The sequence below is a fragment of the Molossus molossus genome, unplaced genomic scaffold (assembly GCF_014108415.1).
Source record: "Molossus molossus isolate mMolMol1 unplaced genomic scaffold, mMolMol1.p scaffold_m16_p_4, whole genome shotgun sequence".
Classification (NCBI taxonomy): Eukaryota; Metazoa; Chordata; class Mammalia; order Chiroptera; family Molossidae; genus Molossus; species Molossus molossus.
In genome coordinates, this window is record NW_023425377.1 from 127,714,189 (window position 1) to 127,736,413 (window position 22,225).

Genomic DNA, 22,225 nt, shown 5'->3' on the forward strand with positions numbered 1-22,225 from the left:
GTGAGCATGATTTCTAGTGTGATTCTTTGTGCATGGCCCATATAATAAGCCAACGTGCCCATCAGTGAACATTTCAGAAACTGTGGCCTTTTCACGTAAGGGCTCTTTTAATTATCAGAGGTGTCCCAGTTCGGACAGGGCCTGGGGCGTCTGAGACTGAGCTGGAGAAGCGGAGTCTGGTCCCCACAGCGGCCGGGCGATGACAGAGGAGGGCGGGAGGCCGAGGGGCTGCAGACACTATTGCACATGCCACGGGCTCGAGCTGGGCCACCCTGCGGACCAGCAGGGCTGGCGGCGAGGAGCACAGAGTGTGAGGACAGGGAGGAGACCAGGTCTGGAGCCCTGGCCTCGGGCGCGGCAGGAAAGAGGAGGGCAGAGAACCTGTGGTCCGGTCAGGTTCGGGGCGTGAGGCCGAGGTGCACTGAGGGAACCGTGACCCAGCTGGCTGGAACCGAGCCCCTCAAGGAAGGAGGGTGGGCGGGGATGGCCGCATGGGAGTGCGCCCTGAGAATCGGAACCAGAGCCGGGTCTGAGCCCGGGTCGGAGCCCAGGTCTGGGGTCAGGCACGTGCTCCATCCGCCCTCCGAACCTTCCTGCCTAGGGCAGCCGGGCGGCCTGCACCGTGGAACCTCATCCTCTTCCTCTCTGCAGAACCCCTGTGACGACAAACGGCACAGGGACATCTGGTCCAGAGAGAAGACCTGTGACCACCTACCGAAATTCCTCGTCATCGGGCCGCAGAAAACAGGTGAGTGGCCCCACGGCATGGTGGGACAGGCTGGCGTGGGTAGCAGCAGACCCCGCGCAGCCCCGCCGCTCTTCCTGCCTGTACTGGCTCTGCGCGCGGTGCTGCTGGGGCTGGCTCAGGGGCGGAAGCTTTATCGCTCCATGTAGAAACCTCCGCACAGGCGGCGATGTTCGACAACTCAGAGCTTACGGTCTGCGACCTGATTTTTAGCCTCTGCCTTTTGTGGTTTGTGCCTGATTAGCTCCTGGATTCCAGCATTTTAAAAAGCACTCGATTCAATGTGTCGGCAGCACGGAGACACAGCGATTCTCTTTCAATGTCGGGATGACTTCAGATACTCTGCGTGCCTGCATTTCAATACGCAGTCGGTGCGTCCAGGCCTGGCCTGCTTTTCCCAGGCACCCGCGGGTCTGCTCGTGCGCAGAGGGCGAGGGCGGAAGAGAGGGGGTGCATCTCAGCAACCAGATGACACTTTCAATTGGAACGCGTCGTACCTTCTTCAGGATGTGACATCTCAGTACCTTCTTCAGGATGTGACATCTCAGTCACGAGGCTCAGGTCCTGATCAATTCAAGTTTCTGTCGAACTGCTGCACTCGGAATCACTGCTGGGATGGGAAGGTGTTCACAGGGAGCGCACCACGCAGACGATCCCGGCCCACACTCGGGCTCAGGGACTCGTGCGATCAGCCCGCGGCAGGGTCCTGGGCACAGTCTCTAGACTTTCGGGTCTTAGTGTTGCCATCTCCCCGCCAGGAGCATAATTGTATCCCAGCAGTAAGTTACATGCGCAGCTCACGTTCTCAGACCTGCCACCCTTGTGACTGCTCAAAATGTGCGCAGAGAATGTTACTGTCCTGGCCGGCAGCTCAGGCGGTCAGAGTCACCCCAATATGCAATGCCACAGGCCGATCGCTGGTCAGGGCACACGCGAGAATCCACCAACAGCCCAGCCGGTTGTGCTCAGTGGTAGTGCCAGCCCTTGGAATCATGAGTCCCGGGTTCGATTTCGGTCAAGGGCACGTACCCGGTTGCTGTTTGTCTCCGGCCCTGGTCGGGGACTTACGGGCGGCAACCAGTTGATGTGTCTCTCTCACGTCAATGTTTCTCTCTCTCCCCCTCCCACTCTATCTGCAAATAAATAGAAAAGTACCCTCAGGTGAGAATAAAAAAAAGAATCCACCAGTGGATGCATAAATGAGTGGAACAACCAATCTCTCTCTCTCCCTCTTCTTCTCTCTCTAAAATCAATAAATTTTCAGGACTGTGCAGCGGTCCTAACTCTGGAATGACTGCTGAAGAAACAGTCCTGTGTTGTAAATTACGCTACAGATCTGACTGCAGACGGGTCTCCCGTCTGCCCCGAGCGCTGTCCTGCCTGGTGCAGGTCTGTCCGTGTCCACCTGGCTGCGCTCACAAAGACAGCAGCTTAACCTGGTTCAGATGTGATGTCTGACCGACTCAGACCGGCACGATCAAGGTTTCAGCTGGGGCGTGGCTTTCCCAAGACAGACAAAGTTACAAAGAAGGGACGATGACGTTCGGGGTGCTATGAAATGCTCCCTCGTGTGACTGTGATGACTCCTCATCCCGTTCCCACAGCCGTCAGGGGTCTCTCTGTTCTCCTTGCGGCTCCAGTGGGTGGAGCTCCTGCTCCATCTGCGGGAGGCCGTGGGCCCGTGGGGGTGGACGCAGATCTCCACGGGGACCTGGCCTCCACGTGGCTCATGCATCCCTTGCAATGAGCGTGAGGCACCGAGTGGCCTTCCGGCCACTGTTGCTGAGCTGTGAGGCGGCACCGGGTGGAGGCATGCCCCGTTTCCCACAGCTGAGTCCCAGCGGGACCCAGCAGCCGGAGGTGCTCGGGTGGGGCTCAGGTGTCGCGAGATCCCCATCCTCGGGTCCTGTGCACAGAAATGCCGCCTCATGAGTCCGGTCAAACCGTGACATGCCCGGGAAGGAGGGGGGCTCCCTTTAGCACAGGAATTGTGAGTGCGAAGCACATTGGCCTGAACGGCTGTGGAAAGTGGGTCATGTCTCCATCGTCAAGTCATTTCTCACGACAGACCGGCCCCCCGACAGGTCGAAAAGGGATTGATTGTAGGTGGAATGAGGTATCTCAGATGTTCCAAGGAACGAGGATTTTCTGTTTCCTCCACAAAGCACTGGACAGACCTGACGTTCGGGACAGATGGAAACCCAGGACAGTAGATGCACAGGCCACGCAGAGGCCGTGGACCAGGTCTCATGGCCATTGGCTGAATGTCCAAACACATGTTCACATCCCTGCTTCTGTCATGGGCCTCAGTGTCCCTCCTGTCCCTGGAGTATGCAGGGGGCGTGGAACACCAGGCTTTGACTTCCTGGGGTGCAGGGGAGACCTGGGTGCCATCCTGTGAGCATCAGGGTGAGGGAACATGCTACTGAGGGAGGTTATAAAGGTATTCATTTTCTATATTCGGCCATAATTAGAAACTATTTCTTTGTCTTTGCCCTGGATCTGTCTATTCTCAATATCTCAGGGATATTAAACTTTCAATATTCTCAGCTCTCTTGGGTGTCTCAAAAGCACTCAATCTTTCTCACATTCACACACGTGCACATGTGTGCATGCACATATACATGCACGTACACACACAACACGTACATATGTGCACACGTGTGCACGCATGTATACATGCACGCACAACACATACACGTGTGCATACTCATGGCTATGTGCACATATAAGTGTACAGGCAGACACACAACACATACACATGTGCATGCATTTGGACACACATGCTGCACACATGCCACACACATGCGAACACACACATGCTTCATTCTCACACCAGGTAAACATTTTCCCGTAGCTCAGAAATAATGCCTCTGGAGTCCCCTCCGGCTGCCCTGCCTGTCCCGGGTATGCCCGTCACCTTCTCTCCTTCCCGTGCCTCATGGTCAGCAGCAAGTTAGACGGTTCTTCACGCTGCTGCCCCTCGCAGCTTCCTGTCTCCTCTCCGCATCTCCCAGCCTCTCACCAGCCCTCAGCCTGTTCCGACTCCTTCCATTTCCACTGACTTCATATGGTTTGAGTTCACACATGTTCACTGTTAGAAGGCCTTCCGCATTAGTCATGAGACCCTCAGGGCGCTCACTAAATGTGCCCTCCCGAGCCACCAGGAGCCCCCGTCTGCAGGTCGGACTGTCTCCATCCACGTGGCTCGCCCTCCTACCTGTGGCTGCCCTGCTCTAACCACAGCCTCCACCCCAGCTCGGTGGCCGGGTGAGCTCATTACCCTGGGGACCCAGCAGCTCCAGCTCCTGGGAGCTGAGGTGTGAGAACAAAACCCCAATTCTCTTGGGGCCTCCTTGCTTCCTGTCCCAGCTGCCATCCCTACGGTCCCGCCAGCCCAGCCGTGAGCCTGCCCCCGGCTGTCCCAGGGCCAGGAACCCAGCAAAGTCTCCGGGTCCCCGTGTTCCTGAGGGACAGCCTTCTCTGGGAGCATCTTGGGTCAGTGAGAGCTGCGCGCTGGCACGTTGCAGTCCCTTCTGCCGTGGTCCTCAGCCCGCCCAGATCACCTGCAGCTGTGACCGCCGCCCAGGGTCCTGCAGGCCGGTCTGCTCGGCCTCGTCCTCAGCCCGCCCAGATCACCTGCAGCTGTGACCCCCGCACAGGGTCCTGCCAGCCAGTCTGCTCGGCCTCACCCTCAGCCTGGGCTGCCCCATCCTGCCCCCGCTTTAACCTTTCAGGGAACACACATGTGTCTAAGGTACGACCTTAGAAAACGCTTCCTCCTGGAAGCCCTCCGTGACTTGGCACATCTACATCACTTCCTCCCATGTTGGATAGCTCTCTGTGCTCTATCCCGGGGCCCCGCTCCCTGTGTTGTGAGTGCCTGTTCCCGCGAGCCACGTCCACGCACACTTCCCGGGAGGCCACACAGGGGTTTCTGTTGAAGGGTTGTCACCGATCTTACCATAGGGACGTGCAGGAGTCGCGCTAGTCATCGTCTGCTGAATAGTTTGATTGTGTTTAACTGACCGGAAGATAGTATTAATTGGGGACCCCGTGGGTTCAGGTGCAGTGCTGGGCACCCTTGATGCTGTAGCCACCAACCCGGCCCCGGGGGGAACCGAACCCCGATTTCTGAAGCTCTCCCTGGGCTGTACCTCGGCCTGCTTACTTTGGCCAATGCTGGTACCAGGTCACTAGAACCATAAAGACTAAACACTTAGATGGTTGTCACAGGAAATGCACCTCATTGACTTTGAGGAGATCACTTTGATGAATTGAATGTTACTTTTCCAGCAAAGCTCCCGCTAAAATCATGTTCCTCTTCTCTCGCTGGCCCCAGGAACAACGGCCCTGTATTTGTTTCTTCTGATGCACCCTTCCATCGTCAGCAACCTGCCCAGCCCCCGGACCTTCGAGGAGGTGCAGTTCTTCAATGGGAACAACTACCACAAGGGGATCGACTGGTGAGGAAAACACCACAAGCCTGTGCACCCACAGCCCGGCCACGGCGGTGCCACGGGCACCACGTAACCACAGGGCACGTGGCACATCTGTGTCTACTGTCGTGAATTAGTAATTGATTCCTAATGACGACCTGTTTGATCAGTGTGGCCTGTAATTTGATTTGGAGAGTGCCGTAATGATAATATGTTTCTGGTAAATTAATCTGATAGAATAAAGGGGATTATAGAATATTTTTCATGAGAATTATTCATAAGGATATTTAAAATTCCCCTTAAGCATATTATTTCACGGTGCCTAGAATTTTTTCTAACTAGGTACATTATTTGTCTTCACAATGATGCCCGAGGAAACAAATAAATCAGCAAGTTGTTGCATTTTACAGTCCGTGACATGGATCTTCATGAGCCTGTAGACGGTGAACGTTGTACTACAGTGTACACTGGTATTTGTCATGCCCGGAACAGAGTGCTCACCACACAGATGCTAGTCACACATGCATAAAAGGAGTATTACTGTGCATTTGACACACTGTGAACACATTTTGAATCGTAGCATTTTCCCAGAATAGGATAGAGCGAGCCTGGCGTTGGACGGGTCTGTTCCCCAGGTGTTCCCAGCTCTGCCAGTTTCCAGCGAGGGGGCGGCGTCCAGGTCCCAGGTCCCTGAGGACAGCCCTCGGAGCACCCCGCTGCGGCGCGGAGCTGCGTCCCATCACCCAGGACCCCATCCTGTCGGGGCACCACGGCCAGGGTGGGGCCCAGCACAGGGAGCAGACCCCTCAGCAGAGATGTGCCCCTCACACGCGATCTCAGGAGGCAATCGCACTGTCAAGACTCCGTGGACTTTGGGCCTGCAGGCGAGTCTGTGGGCTCAGTGGACACCAGGTCAGGGAGGAAAGTGATGACCTCACCCCTTCCGTGGGAAACAGAGTAACAAACGGCGAGGGCACCAGTGTCCTCCGCGCAGACTCCGCGCCCGTCCGGGTGTAAGGGTGCACAGGTGCTGAGCTGCAGGCAGGGTTCCCAGGTCGTTAAAACCCTGCCCTGAATTAGCCTCTGGACACACTGACCCGTCATGTCCACGGAGGGACTTCCCACACGAGTGCACCTGCCGAGGGCTGCTGAGCCACTGGCAGGCACCCTTGGTTCCCCGGACGGACAGATGGACAGACGCTCCGCGCTCACGGTGCAGGGCCCACCACAGCCCGCGGAGGTTTCATCTGCTCAGTGCCTCCTGGCTCCCCGGCTGACGGCTCCCTCTGGGCGCTTTGATCAGTGTGAGAAGTTTGCAAACAGGAATTTACTGTTTTGAACTGTTCACTGGGCAACATGGTGCCGCTTGCTGTCTGCCAAGGGGAAGCCGGGTCTGGCTGGGTCCGGCTTGGCTGGCACAGCCGCCCGGGAACCTACGGGAGGGAGCCTCCTGCTCCCAGCAGCCCACCTGCCCCTTCCGCCTCCTGCCCGAAGGTCCCCTCGCACACTCGGGGCGTGTGGGGCGCCCGCATCGCGACAGCGACAGCGCAGGGCCTGGCACTGGGCGGAGCGGACGTGAAATGGATCTTGCGGCCGGCGCGTGGCGGGGTGGCGCCCTCAGGCCGTCTCTCTCTGCCTCAGGTACATGGACTTCTTCCCGACGCCGTCCAACGTCAGCGGCGACTTCCTGTTTGAGAAGAGCGCGAACTACTTCCACTCGGAAGAAGCTCCCCGGCGGGCGGCCTCGCTGGTGCCCAAAGCCAAGATCATCGCCATCCTCATCGACCCGTCCGACAGGGCGTACTCCTGGTACCAGGTACGAGCCGGGGCGGGCGGCAGCTCTGGGTCGCGGCGTGGCCGTGGGCAGAGGCGGCAGGAGGAAACGGGGCGGTGGGGACTGTCGGGGGATGCTCGGGTTGCAGCGAGAGAACCGGTGGAAACAGGTCAGGGCGAGAGAGGGCCCCGCGGGCCGCCGGAGGTCCTGGAGCAGCGCCGGCGCCTTCAGCCCTTCTCGCGGGAGGTGGAGGAGACGCGGGGCGTTGAACGTGCGCGTCCGCCTTCTCGCGGGAGGTGGACGCGACGCGGGGCGTTGAACGTGTGCCTCAGCCCTTCTCGCGGGAGGTGGACGCGACGCGGGGCGTTGAACGTGTGCGTCAGCCTTCTCGCGGGAGGTGGACGCGACGCGGGGCGTTGAACGTGTGCGTCCGCCTTCTCGCGGGAGGTGGACGAGACGCGGGGCGTTGAACGTGTGCGTCAGCCTTCTCGCGGGAGGTGGACGCGACGCGAGGCGTTGAACGTGTGCGTCCGCCTTCTCGCGGGAGGTGGACGCGACGCGAGGCGTTGAACGTGCGCGTCCGCCTTCTCGCGGGAGGTGGACGAGACGCGGGGCGTTGAACGTGTGCGTCAGCCCTTCTCGCGGGAGGTGGACGCGACGCGGGGCGTTGAACGTGTGCGTCAGCCTTTCTCGCGGGAGGTGGACGAGAAGCGAGGATTTGAACGTGTGCGTCAGCCCTTCTCGCGGGAGGTGGACGAGACACGAGGCGTTGAACGTGTGCGTCCGCCTTCGGCAGTACTGGCCCAGCTGCATGGTGCCGCTCAGTTCCGAGAACCTCCCGACGACGTGCAGTGAGGACGTCGTGTCCCCGTGTACATGGAGACGTGGAGGGGGCCACGTGGCGGAGGGGAGGCAGCCCTTGTTGGGAAGGTCTGAGCTGGAGGCAGGTTCACGACTCGGAGGCAAGAGGCCGGGGGGGGAGGGGCTGGCGGAGAGGGGGAAGGGACTGAGCAAATTAAAGACAGACTCATGGACACAGACAACAGCGTGGTGATGACCAGAGAGAAGGGGTTGGGGTGCAGGAGAGGGCAGAGGGGCTACACGGTGATGGAAGGAGCCTGGACTTTATACAGATGACGCATCGTAGAATCGCACGCCCGAGACCTGTGTAATTTCGTAACCAGTGTCACCCGATAAATTGATGCGTGGTGATGACCAGAGAGAAGGGGGTGGGGAGCAGGAGAGGGCAGAGGGGCTACACGGTGATGGAAGGAGCCTGGACTTTATACAGATGACGCATCGTAGAATCGCACGCCCGAGACCTGTGTAATTTCGTAACCAGTGTCACCCGATAAATTGATTAAAAGAATAAGGTCCGGGGCAGAGAAGCCAAAGTGCCCGCGAAGGCCTCTCCGTCCTTTGAGCAGCTGGACGGTTCACCTGAGGAAGAAGAGTTCGGGAGGGAGGCAGCCGGTCGGGCGGAGGGTGTGAGCCCTGGGCCGGGGAGAACCAGCTGGTCAGAGGAAGGCCGGCCTGCCCGAGGCCTGATGGACGTCGCGGGTCCTGAATCATGGAGGTGACGACGCCATGGACGGAGTCCCAGCCACGAGTGCGTCCGTGGATGTCTGACTCAGCATTTCTTCAGTACACGTGTGCTGCCCAGGACCATAGTGAGGGGCAGTCTAGGGACAGACCGACGCCGCCAGCTGGGACCGCGAGTGGCCGGGTGACCTGCTGGATTCGAACCCGTGAGTGAGCGTCTCCTCTGAAATGCAGAAAGGTCTCTTCTCACTTTATGAAAAGTCATCCTGCAAAGCAAGAGAACTTACTTTAGCACGCGTGCCCAGAGCGTTGGCACGTGCAGCCCTCGTTAACAACTCCGGCTGCATACGCGGGGACGCAGGTTGTGTGACCCAGCAGAAGACGGGGCCGCGGCCTGGAGCCAATGCCCCCGAAGATTGGAATACAAGAGAACAGCACCTGCCCCTTCGAGTGAGTCTCTAAACATACGCGCTTGAAAGGAGTCACTTTTCATAAGACTTTCCGTCACTGTAGTGCCAGGAGGAGGCTCCTGGACACCCCAGTTCCAGCAGGTGAAATTCGGGACCCCCACATTCGCACCCCACGTTCTTGTCAGGGCCTCCCAGAGGAGCATGGTGATGTTTTCTGTAAAGTGTGCCCCCTGGTGACTTCTGGCTACATTTTTCTGTAGTCACAGGGACATAAAGGGAAGCGGTTGCTTTGGGGCAGACGAGGTTCCGCGTCAGGGCACCTGTGTGCAGGTGTCGCGGTTTGTGCCGTGAGCAGGCGGTGTGTCTGCGGGAGCCCCGCGGTGTCTGCCGTGTTCAGGCGGTGTGTCTCTGCGGGAGCCCCGTGGTTTCTGCCGTGTGCAGGCAGTGTCTCTGTGGGAGCCCCGCGGTGTCTGCCTGTTGTGTTGACTGCGAAGGTCTCTGCATCTGGCACAGCGTCCACACACAGACGTCGGTGGCCGTGCAGATTGACAGGACCTCATGGTCACATGGGTTCCACCAGTCGGCCCACCACTCACCAGCCACTCGAAACACTGACCACTTCTTATTATTTTTTAGAGAGAGAGGAGGGGAGAGGGAGATACAAACATGGATGTGAGAGAGACACATCCATTGACTGCCTCCTGCACGGCCCCTACTGGGGACCAAGCCCACAACCCAGGCCTGTGCCCTGCCCGGGAATCAAACCGGGACCTCTCAGTCCATGAGACGACGCTCCATCCACTGAGCCACACCGGCCGGGCATCACTGACTTCTTACTCATCTTTACTCTTCAGTTGTTTTTGTCCTGAACCCACCCATGGTGCCCACTGTCACTCACCGCGATGTGCCCAGTGCCCTCCGTCCTAGGCCCCGGCTGCTGCTCTCACCATCCCCGCCCCACACCTGCTTCACGACGTCGTCCTCCTGGTCCCGTGGTCCTTTCTGCTTATCGACATCTTGCTCATTAGATTTTAGCTCCAAAGCCTCAGCCACTGACCAGATCCCTTCGCCTCTCATTCAGAGCTGATCTCGTCCGGGTCTCCCGATCACGGCAAACATCACTCACCTCCGGGCGGATGTAGATGTTATTACCACCTGCAGGTCGCTGTCTCCCTGACCAGCGCTGACCTCTCTGAAGGGGGCTCGCGTCACAGCTCTGCCCCGGGTTCTCCTGCGGCCTCTGTCTGGGAACAGGCTCTCTGAGTGCCTGTGAGATTGTCCTGACTCGATGGCTCTCCCAGTGGCTCCCATTGGGAGCGATGGTTGGCGGTGAAGGGCTGGCATCCAGGCCAGGTGGGAACCTTAGGAGAGCCAGGGGGAGACTTCTGCCCCGGCCCCGTCTCCCTGCCACACAGGGATATTGTGTTGCTAATGCTCACCTGAGGATATCTTTCTATTGATTTTTAGATAGAGAGGAAGAGGGGAAAGAGAGAGAAACATCAGTGTGAGAGAGACACATCATTGGTGATGTTGCAGACGTGTCAGAACCCGCAGAGGTCACTGTGACAAAACCATGAACTCGGTAACATGTGAGCCTCGGCCAGGGCCATCAGTCTGGTCCCGTCCCGGACACCCTCACTGCTGGTCAGACCCCTAAGGAGACCCCTGCACTCTGCCCCTGGTCCTGCACCCGAACGTTGGGGCTGGTGGGCAGCCCCAGCCCGTCCGCACGCTGCCCGATGTGTACGGAAAGCTCTGCTGTGACTCAGCGACGTGACAAGGCCTGGGTTTCAGTGTCAGCACTTTTCACTGTAACCTTTATTCTAAAACCAATCAAGCATCTGTGTAACTATGTTGACATGAGGGAGGCACGCGTACACACGTCAAACATGCATGCACAGACCCTGTGCAGAATCAGGAGTAACTCATAGTCGACGTTTCCGTCAAAGCACCAGCGCTCACACGAGGACCCGGCCGCCCTGAGGTTTAACTTCTACGACGTGATCACGACCGGAGAGTGGGCCCCGGCCGACCTGAGGACTCTGCAGAGACGCTGCCTGGTGCCCGGCTGGTACGCTGTCCACATCGAGCGCTGGCTGGCTCACTTCGCCACCTCACAGGTAATGTCGCCAGGCCGGGGCGGGGTGGCACAGACGCAGAAAACGGGGACTCGCACAGGGGACGACGGGTGGGCAGGCTGTGGCAAGAACAGCGGTAAGCAGGGCTCAGAGCATCGAGCAGGTTCTGGGACCTGCCTGCGGATGATGGCCGGTCCCGTGGTCAGTGCTCACACAGGAGGCCCTGTGCCGCTAGGAGATCCTCCCACCAGGAGCGGAGCACCGGCCGGCCCCAGGCCGAGGGACCCCGTGCACTTGCTTGGAGCCCCTGGGTGGGGCTGTCCCAGGAGAGGAGGCTCAGGCGCTGGATTGTCCGAGGGGGAGGCGCTCTCGCCCCCGAGGAGCAGGGGGCAGAATGAGAGGATCCAGGGACATGTCGGCATCATTCACACCCTCCTCCCAGGCCTGGCCCCGATGTGTCAGGAGAACAAAGGGGTGAGTGCCACCGTGCACCCACTCTTTCTAAGCACCTCACTCCAGGGATTTCTTAGGCTGAACACACAACAGTTCTGGAAAATCACATTTCTGCTGAACCTATAAGTCAAGAGAGTATCTGTGTTTATTTCTGATTTACAATCCAGTGACTTAAGAATTATAAATGCCCACAGCAATTTTTGTTTTGCTAATTCTCACCTGAGGATATTTTTCTATTGATTTTTAGATAGAGAGGAAAAGGGGAAAGAGAGAGAAACATCAGTGTGAAAGAGACACATCATTGGTTGCCTCCTGCAGGACCATGACCTGGGCTGGGATCAAACCCTTCAGTCCGCGGGCCGACATGCTAACGGCTGAGCCAAACTGGCCAGGGCTGCTACAGCCAAGTTTAATTGTTGTCCATTTGGAGACACGGGAGAGTAAACAGTGAAATGCATTCTGGGTAGCGTGTCTTTTCTTACTGGTCACACTGACCCAGCTGGCGACTGTCATACAAGGTCAGGGAGCAGCTCGGTCTATTTGACTTGGTTTTGTTCTCCACAAAGTGACTGTTTTTGGCGTTGCAGTTGCTAATTATTGACGGACAGCAGCTGCGAGCAGACCCGGCTGCCGTGATGGATGAAGTGCAGCGGTTCCTGGGGGTCACTCCCCACTACAACTACTCCGAGGCCCTCACGTGAGTGCACCGCCCGCACCTGCCGTCCCCACTTACTGCTATGGACACGGCCTCATAATGCCCACTGTGAAGTCACATCATGCTCCCCAGAGGCACTCAAAGGAGCACCCCAGTATTCATGTTGTGCCCCCTCAACACACATCTCCTCTGGCCTTTTTCGTGAGCTTTTCCCGGCAGAAGTCTGGTGAAGACACTTGACACGCCCACGACGCAGAGAGCCCTGGGAAGGGAGGTTACGGAGGTGGAAAGAGCAGGTGTCTTCCCCCGGGCGGTTCACGGGGACACAGCGCTGAGGCGTCATGGGGCGAAGGTGGAGAGAGCAGGTGTCTTCCCCCGGGCGGTTCACGGGGACAGAGCGCTGAGGCGTCATGGGGCGAAGGTGGAAAGAGCAGGGGTCTCCCCCGGGCGGTTCACGGGGACACAGTGCTGAGGCGTCATGGGGCGAAGGTGGAAAGAGCAGGGGTCTTCCCCCGGGCGGTTCACGGGGACACAGTGCTGAGGCGTCATGGGGCGAAGGTGGAAAGAGCAGGGGTCTCCCCCGGGCGGTTCACGGGGACACAGTGCTGAGGCGTCATGGGGCGAAGGTGGAAAGAGCAGGGGTCTTCCCCCGGGCGGTTCACGGGGACACAGCGCTGAGGCGTCATGGGGCGAAGGTGGAAAGAGCAGGGGTCTCCCCCGGGCGGTTCACGGGGACACAGTGCTGAGGCGTCATGGGGCGAAGGTGGAGAGAGCAGGGGTCTCCCCCGGGCGGTTCACGGGGACACAGCACTGAGGCGTCATGGGTCCGTGGAAGGGAGCAGGGGTCTTCCCCAGGTGGTTCATGGGGACACAGTGCTGAGGCGTCATGGGGCGAAGGTGGAGAGAGCAGGGGTCTTCCCCAGGTGGTTCACGGGGACACAGCGCTGAGGCGTCATGGGGCGAAGGTGGAGAGAGCAGGGGTCTCCCCCGGGCGGTTCACGGGGACACAGCACTGAGGCGTCATGGGTCCGTGGAAGGGAGCAGGGGTCTTCCCCAGGCGGTTCACGGGGACACAGCACTGAGGCGTCATGGGGCGAAGGTGGAGAGAGCAGGGGTCTTCCCCCGGGCGGTTCACGGGGACAGAGCGCTGAGGTGTCATGGGTCCGTGGAAGGGAGCAGGTGTCTTCCCCAGGCGGTTCACGGGGACACAGCGCTGAGGCGTCATGGGGCGAAGGTGGAAAGAGCAGGTGTCTTCCCCAGGCGGTTCACGGGGACACAGCGCTGAGGTGTCATGGGGTCCGTGGAAGGGAGCAGGGCTCGGGGCAGAGTGAGGGAGGGGTACATGCTCACTCTGCATTCATTTAATTAGGAACCAGGGCCAATGTCATCACGCATAATGGTCAGCCATCTCTTGCCTGATGAACCGTCCCCAAACCTACCAGCCTGTGACCACGGTCACTTTAAAGGCCTGTGGATTCTGTGGGCTGGGAATTGAGACAGCTCGTCTCTGCTCACGACACCTGGGCCACCGTGGGAAGACACGGAGGCCTGCATGTGACCTGACGGCTGGGCTGGAATCTCTGGAGACTACTTTTCCAGAGTACAGGCCTTTGACCTCCTCATTTAATGTGTTTCTGAGTATTTCATTCTCTTTGATGCAATTGTAAATGGTTGTCTTTCTTTCTTTCTTTCTTTCTTTCTTTCTTTCTTTCTTTCTTTCTTTCTTTCTTTCTTTCTTTTTGTTTTAGAGAGAGAGGAAGGGAGAGAGAGAGAAACATTGATGAGGGAGAACATCGATTGGCTGCCTCCTGCATGCCCCCCACTGAGGATCAGGCCCACACCCTGGGCATGTGCCTTGACCAGGAATCAAACTAGCGACCTCTTGGTGCAGGGTTGACACTCAACCACTGAGCCACACTGGCTGGGCTGGGGTTGTTTTCTTGATCTCTTTTCAATAGTTCATGATTTGTGTGTAGAAGTGCCACCTATTTCTGCATACGAATGTGTATCCTGCAACTTCACTGAATCCACGGGTTAGTTCTGACAGTTTCTGGTGGGTCACGTTGATTTCGAGTATCGAACCGTCCGTGAATTCCAGACACGAATCCCACCTGATCCTGGTGTGTGATCTGTCCATGTCTTGCCAGATTTGTTGAGGATTTTTGCATCTATGTTCTTCAGGGACATCAGCCTGTAATATTTGGGGGGAGGGGGCTTGTCTGGTTTTGGTATTAGGGTCATGTTGGCCTTATAGCATCTGTTTGGAAGCCTTCTCACCTCTTCAGTTTTTTGGAAGAGTTTGAGAAGGATTGGTATCGTCTCTAAATGTTTGGCAGAATTCACCAGCGAAGCTGCCTGGTTTGGGGACCCCTATGTTGTGAATGTTACTCCCCTTGATGCCCCAAAGGCCCCTGAAGGCATTGTCACTGTTTTGAATTCTTTTTGCATTTGCTGTTCTCTCGGCTAAGAGAGCTTTGCCTCTCAGATCATTGACTCATTCTCCTCCGTCGCCACCTACTGGTCGCCCTCCAGCGGGTTCCGGCCTGTGGCCAGCACATGTCCTTTCCCAGCCAGGTTGCGTCCACCGGTCCTTCCCATTCGGTGGAGGCTCTGCCCATCTGTTCCCAGGGCCCTTGCAGAGGGCGTCACTCCCATGGGCCTAGAAGGGGTGGGTTCAAGACCTCCGCCCCCTTGCACCTGACTCTCTTCCCGCCCTCACGTCTCTCTCTGGGACGGCGAGGGTCAGAGGCTGAGCTGAACGGGGGGAGCCCTCTCCGCGAGGTGTTCTCATGGTGCGCCAGCTGGTTCTGAGAGCAGGTGACACGCCAAGGGGTGACCCCGGATGGCCAGGCCTCCTCTGGACCCTGCAGGTCACAGCGTGACTCACCACACTGTGGATGACACCCAAGGCCCTACAGCAGGCCCAAACCAGGGAGGGCGAGCCCCCACCTGAAGGGACTGTGGGAGGAGAGACATCACTGCAGTCATCCTGCGAAAATAAACCCCGTCCTTATGTATTTAAAAATGAAAATAAAAATGGAAACAAGCCCAACAACAAAAAAAATGAAAACTTCAGGAAGCCAAGATGCACTGCAGAAGGGGCTCCCCGGCCTCGAGACCCCACCCCCGGTGAGAGCCAGGACGCACTGCAGAAGGGGCTCACGGGCCTCGAGACCCCACCCCCGGTGAGAGCCAAGACGCACTGCAAAAGGGGCTCCCCAGCCTCGAGACCCCACCCCCGGTGAGAGCTAGGATGCACTGCAGAAGGGGCTCACGGGCCTCGAGGCCCCACCCCCCCGGTGAGAGCCAGGACGCACTGCAGAAGGGGCTCCCCGGCCTCGAGACCCCACCCCCGGTGAGAGCCAGGACGCACTGCAGAAGGGGCTCCCCGGCCTCGAGACCCCACCCCCGGTGAGAGCCAGGACGCACTGCAGAAGGGGCTCCCCGGCCTCGAGGCCCCACCCCCGTGAGAGCCAAGACACACTGCAGAAGGGGCTCCCCGGCCTCGAGGCCCCACCCCCGGTGAGAGCCTGGTGAGTGTGAGTAGCCCCCAGCCAGCTGCTCGTAGGTTCTCCCGGCTCACGGTAGGTGAGAACCAGCAAGTAGACTTTGGGGGGCAGCGGGAGGCCGGGAGAAGCAGGAGGAAGACCCAGTAGTTCCTCATCCACGGAAACAGCCCCAAGAAAGTTTCGCCTGCATAGGTGGCCACCACTCAGCGGGCTTGGGGTTCGGTGCCCCAGGCCTCCTTCGTTACTGACGAGGGCGTGTCCTCCCTGCCTCCCGGCGGTCCTTTCCGGAATGGCTCGATCCTGTTTACTACCAGGTGCAGCGTACAGTCCAGTGACCTGCAAAGCCCCACTTTGAATATTATTTTTTATTGATTTTGGAGAGAGAGGAAGGGAGAGGGAGATAGAAACATCAATGAGAGAGAACATCGATTGACCACCTCCTGCACGCCCCCCACTGGGGTCGGGCCCACAACCTGGGCATGTGCCCTGACCAGGAATCGAACTGGCGACCTTTTGGTGCAGGGTCGACGCTCAGCCACTGAGCCACACAGGCCGGGCCCCAGTCCCACTTGGAAAGAAGAGACTACAAACGAGCGCAGCCCATGTGGTCTCCAGGGCATCTGTCGTCACGAACACTGACACCGGCAGCCATGTGTGTGCATCGGCAGCCGGGTGAGGTCCTGAGCGCTGTCCCAGCATCATCCACGAGGCTCGCGTCTTAGTTCCACAGCTCGGTGCCCCCTGAAACAACCAGAAAGCGAGGCGTTGGCACAGTGGGGAACTGAGCACCCTCTGCAGGCTGCGCAGCATTGCTGAAGCCACGGGCGGAGCAGAGCCGAGTGGATGCGAGGTCATGACGACCCGGTCTGAAGAGGGCTCCTGGGCATTCCAGAAGGTTCTCCCTCCTCAGGTTGTAGGAGCGCCATCTTGGCAGCGGCTGTGGCAAGCACGGGACCTGCACAGCTGGGCAGGGCGAGGCTCTCTCCGTGCCCATGAACTGACTTTGGGGCCAGCGCTGGGCTGGCCCTCACGCTGGGAGCTTTCTCTCGCTGCGCAGAGTCGCTGTCCGGGCTCCGGCAGCTGTGTCTCCCCGACGTGTTCCCATAGCGGGCAGATCGTCTTCCTCTTGGAAGTGACGAAAACTCCAGGAAGGACTGCATGGGCCAGGAGCCGATGGACAGCCCGGGTGGGAAGTGGCTCAGTTGTCCTGTCATCTGTCTGCCCCGGGATGCATTAAATTTTAATCCATACCATGGAGTAGGACCACCTGGACTGCAAGGACCACATCCCCAGTAACAGGTGGGGCAGGGAGCTGTGAAGAAAATGGAAAATGCCCCCCCCCCATGGTCCACACACGTGCAGAGGTCAGAGGCAGGTGTGCGGTGCCCTAGCAGTGGGCCCAGGGCATGGAAAGTCTGCAACTAATGAGCTCTGCACCCCAGTCAGCTGCGCTCCTTCCCGAAGCATCTGCCAGCTTCCGAAATGCGGACCTTCTGCGTGTTACGCATACGGCAGGTCCCAGGGCAACAAATGTAAATGGCCCCTTCATATGCGGTTCATTCTTTCATCTTTCCTGTCTTGTTAGTCCCAAACAGAAATTCTTATTTTAAATTGCTTACATTCTGCATTTAAACCAGCGAATTAGGCCACACCGCTCTTGTTTGTGAGTCTGTGGCCGTGGGCACAAAGCAGCTGCGGATTTTGGGAGCAAAGGGGCCTGGGGTGTCTGCTAGGAGCCTCTGCCTTCAGCAAGAGCACCGAAGGGCCCCCTGACCTTCCACTGGCCTTTGTGCAGCCGCGCCCCACGTGCTCCCCGAAACAGGATACAGTGTGCTCCACACTTCTCACTTTCTCCTCGAGAGGTGTAAACCCTTGCACTGCAAAAAAAAAAGTAGTGTTTTTCCAAATTAGCGTGTTTAATCCTTATTTATAGTCACAGAATTTTATTTATATTACAGTCGGTCCTTTGAACACACAGCGGGACAAACGTGTGTTCACAGCGTCCGTTTGGCATACGACACACTGATTAATAACAAGGACCCGGGCATGAGCCCCGTGGCTCCTGCGCTCACACCTGGAGCCCCCCTGCCCCGCCCTGGACACCATCGGATGGCTTCACAGAAACCTCCTTACATGTTCCGGCAGGGAAATCCTAGATCAGTAAATCAATACAAGTCCTTTGTGGTGGGTTGTAGTTTTGATGAGTAAGCCCGTTATGGGTGGATAAGAACAGTGTGGAATGTAATCATGTTAACATACGAGTGGACTGAAGATGTGTGTGCTTTTTATCACAGTGCAGATACTCTACATGTATGACATACTCTACATGTATGACAGATACTCTACACATACGAAAGATTCTACATGTGTGATGGGTGCTCTACGTGTGTGGCAGGTACTCTACACGTATGACATAGTCTACGTGAGTGACATACTCTACATGTATAGCAGATGCTCTACACATGACAGATACTCTACATGTGTGACAGGTACTCTACATGTGTGACAGCATATGGTTACGTGGGCTCAGTGGGACTGGCCAGTGCACTCCGTGGCTCCATGGCTCCGTGGCAGTGGATGGCAGGTGTGGGCGGTGGTCACCCGCCAGGCACTGCTGGCCTGCAGGGAGCTTCCCCCTCTGTGTCTGCGTCATTGGACCCTCCCTCCCTCGCGGCCACGACTGTGCTCGGTCTCTTGCAGGTTTGACCCCCAGAAGGGCTTCTGGTGCCAGCTCCTGGAAGGAGGGAAAACCAAATGCCTCGGGAAGAGCAAAGGCCGGAAGTACCCGCCCATGGACCCAGAGGTAAGGCTCTCCTGACTTGGGTGCCTCGCCCATGACTCTCTCATATCGCGTGGGGGCCGTTTGCCCCCTCCCCCGCTTGCGGTAGACCGATCTGTGTATTTGGAAGGTGACAGACAGGACAGAGACAGTGACAGGCAGACATCTGTAGACGTGTCTGCCATCAGAATGCGACTGGAACGTAATCCGCCCTGGACAGCACCCTCTCCTGATGCCTAAAGTTCTCACGCCCGTCACTGACAAGTGCTTGGGATAAAATACGCCAGCGTTGTCATTGCAGGTTAACTGCACATGCCCAGTGCCTGCGTCAGGCATGGGCTGAGCTAAGCGATGGGGAGCCCTCCCCACCACCCTGCAACCCTTGGACACCAGCTGGGTGCCCTGTGGTCCAGCTCACACTGACACCTGCACCCGCAGACAGCATCAGGTCCCCAGGTGCAGGGCTCTGTCCGAGAGACAGCCCCTCCCCACCCCGCCTCGGAGGCCTGTCCAAGTCCCACTGTCACCTTGCTCCTGAACCCCTGGCTGTAAATCAGAGGACCCCACGGCCCCTCCCTGGATTTGACTCGGGTGTGCCCCCAGGTGCGCTGCCAGGTGTGCCGCCCTCCCTCCCCTCCCCTCCCCCATGCATACCAGCTGGAGCTCTCAGGACCCCTCCACTTGGGGTCTCTGTGGTGGCTGCGGTCCATAGGCCGCCGTTGATCCAACCCCCCTTTCCTCCCAGTTGTCGAGGGGGCTGCATGTTCCCGCTTTCTAAACACATGGGCGGTTCTCCCAGCAAGCAGCATCCTTGGGTGAGGGCCAAAAGCCACCTCCTGACATGACAAAAGGTGACAAGCAGTCCTGAACCCAGACTCTCTCTAGGAGGGTAAATTGTTACGGTCACTGGTTATAAGACACAGGAAACGGTACCATCCACGTAAAGTCTGGGACAGTCTCCCAGGAGAGGGCTGGTCTGAGGGGTCACTCAGACTCGGAGCAGGAAGCCACAGACCACAGCACCTCCCCCGGGTGAGGCAGAGCAATTCGGGCGTTGCTATGGAAACAGAGGCAGCAGGAGGTCCTCAGACTAGAACTTTGAACTCGAGACTTTCAGAAGGGTTTCCGGAATCACTTTATTTTTTTTTTATTGATTGATTTTAGAGAGAAAAGAAGGGAGAAGGAGGGAGAGAGAAATAGAAAGGTTGATCAGAAAAAAACATCGATTGACTGCCTCCTGCACGCCCCCCATTGGAGATTTGACCCACAACCCGGGCATGTGCCCTGACCGGGAATCAAACCAGTGACCTCTCGGTGCAGGGTCGACGCTCAGCCACTGAGCTGCACCAGCTGGGCCCGAAATCACTTTTACCCACAGACATCCACTGTAACCGGTTCCCACTGCTGCTAGAGCGTCTGGTTCAGAAAGTGGGGTGTTGACTGTCTGGGTCCTGGGAAGACAGGTGACGAAGCACCTGGTGAGCACTGTGCAAAGATCGGTGGCTTTTCTGAGTCCATTTGCCCAGTAGACGCAGAGGTCCAGCCAGCTGTATGAAGAAAGAGACTCGTTTGTGCTAAAATATTGGGACAGGCTCAGGAGGGATGGCGCACGTCGACCAGACAGAAGACAAGGAGTGGGTTGTGGGTACCTGTACTTGGACAGGAGCGTCCCTCTCTCTACCCCTATCAGACACAGAGCTAACTGGGTATAACGTGGAATATCACCTGGAGAGAAAACCCATGTTTGAACTAGCTATTTTGCAAAAATAAAAGTAAACAAAGACTAAGCTCAAGGGTATATCTGATTATCTTTGTTCATAACCAATTATCTAATAAGGACCAGGCCTCTGGCCAGTCCAGGAATAGAAGAATCTCGAAACACATCATCATTGTGACCTTTGTCAGGGGACCCTACAATTTTTTTGAAGTAGAGAGCTATTGAGGACTTCTTTTTTTCTTTATTGATTTCAGAGAGGAAGGGAGAGAGAGGAAGGGAGAGGGAGAGAGAGAGAAACATCGATGAGAGTGAACATCGACTGGCCACCTCCTGCACGCCCCCCACTGGGGTCGGGTCTACAACCTGGGTATGTGCCCTGACCGGGACTCGAACTGGCGACCTCCTGGTGCAGGGTCGACGCTCAGCCACTGAGCCACACCAGCTGGGCTTGAGGATCTTTTGAAAATCTATTCTGGTCCTGAATAAAGACAGAAAAGAGTTTTATAATGTTACATGTTAATTTCTTGAATCATGAATTTCAGTTTTGTATGATTATTTCTATTGACTTTTTATTTTTATGCCTTGGCCCAATTTCACAGAAAGTGGCCACATTCAGTGGCAACATCTGGGTTTGTCTAGCTGATGTCTGCAGATTTGGGACCAAATCTGTCCCGGGCCTCGCTCTTCTGTAGGGGTAGACGCTTCCCACCACATGGACACCAGTCCCGCGCTCACCCGGGCCGGTGGGGAGCTGCATGCGTGTACCTGGACGTGCTTGTTCTCAGCCGCACTTCTGCCGGGTGTTTTCAAGGGAAGAATGAGTGGGCTCTCAGGAGGCAGACAGAGGCACCACGTGTACAGAGGCACCACGTGTACAGCCGCCTGTACTGCAGGGAGCTTCTTAAGGAAAGAGGGTTGCGCAACCTCGTCTGGGCGCCCGGGCGTCCTTCAGTGTCCTCTCTCTCCCTCTCTTATCAGTCCAGAGCCTTCCTGTCCGGCTACTACCGGGCCCACAACGTGGAGCTGTCCAAGCTGCTGCACCGGCTGGGCCAGCCCCTGCCGGCCTGGTTGCGCCAGGAGCTGCAGAAGGTGAGGTAGCGCCGCCGGGACCAGGGCCACGCCCGCTTCCCCACAGAGCAGGACCACGGACCCGCCACGTGTCCCGACACACGTGTGCCTGTCAGAGAGGACCGTGTGAATGACCCCGCCTTTTCCGTAGAGTGAAAACCTACACGTGCACACCGCGGAGTCGCTAGCGTCGGCCCTGCGCGCTGGGACGCTGTGGTCGGCGTGTTCTCTGCGTTCCGGGGTGGGGTCGCAGCACAGCCCCTTCCTCTGTTAGCCGTGAGGTCCGGGACTCTGTGTGACCCGAACGCTGAGTGCGCGAGTGACAAGGACGAGATTGTGAAGGGGGTCGGTGGTGCCCAGGGTCTGAATTAAGGGCTTCCGTCCCCCTCTTGTTCTGTGGTGAGACCGGACCGTCCCACGCTCTGCCCTAGCGGTCGTCACCGATCCCGGGAGCCACAGACATCTCTCTGTCACAGCCTCCTGGGCTCACTGCACAAGTAAAGCTGTAGCCTGGGTGTCTGTCTGTCTCCCTCTGTGGGTGGGACCAGCTGCCATCCCTTCCCGACATGACCAGTCTCCCTGTGCGCTCAGCCTCCGGGTGCGCGGGGTTCCAACCACGGTCCAGCCTCGGAAAGGCGACCAGAGCGCGTACCCTGCATGGCCCTTGCTGGGATGTGTAAGGCTGTCTTCACGCGGGTCCAAATCCTACTGTGCCGTCAATCTGGGCATGCAATGTGCTTGTTGATTTTTAGAGAGAGGAAGGAAGAGAGAGAACATGGATCGGCCGCCTCCTGCACACCCCCCACTGGGGTTCGAGTCCACAACACAGGCCTGTGCCCTGACCGGGAATCGAACCAGGACCTCTCAGTCCACGGGACGACGCTCAACCACTGAGCCACACCTGCCAGGCTCATCTAGGCATCTTCACCTTGACAGTGACGGCGTGGCTTTGTGATTTCTCACGATCCATGGAGAACAAAACATGACGAAATGAAAATGCCAACACCTGTGTGCAGGTCCAGCGGGGCCTTCACCCTTCTGCGCGGCATACGTCAG

General features: G+C 57.8%; 1 protein-coding gene across 1 annotated transcript in view; it reads left to right on the forward strand.

The window, feature by feature from the left end:
* The window catches only part of LOC118615852 (bifunctional heparan sulfate N-deacetylase/N-sulfotransferase 4), a 133,157-nt gene extending 111,958 nt beyond the window's left edge, over positions 1 to 21,199 (forward strand). Inside the window, exons 7-13 of the mRNA XM_036241099.1 lie at positions 652 to 748; positions 5,088 to 5,211; positions 6,826 to 7,000; positions 10,860 to 11,030; positions 12,029 to 12,138; positions 18,306 to 18,408; positions 21,080 to 21,199. Coding sequence (XP_036096992.1) covers positions 652 to 748; positions 5,088 to 5,211; positions 6,826 to 7,000; positions 10,860 to 11,030; positions 12,029 to 12,138; positions 18,306 to 18,408; positions 21,080 to 21,199 — 900 coding nt within the window. The remainder of the gene's footprint in view (positions 1 to 651; positions 749 to 5,087; positions 5,212 to 6,825; positions 7,001 to 10,859; positions 11,031 to 12,028; positions 12,139 to 18,305; positions 18,409 to 21,079) is intronic.
* Positions 21,200 to 22,225: the final 1,026 nt, after the last annotated feature.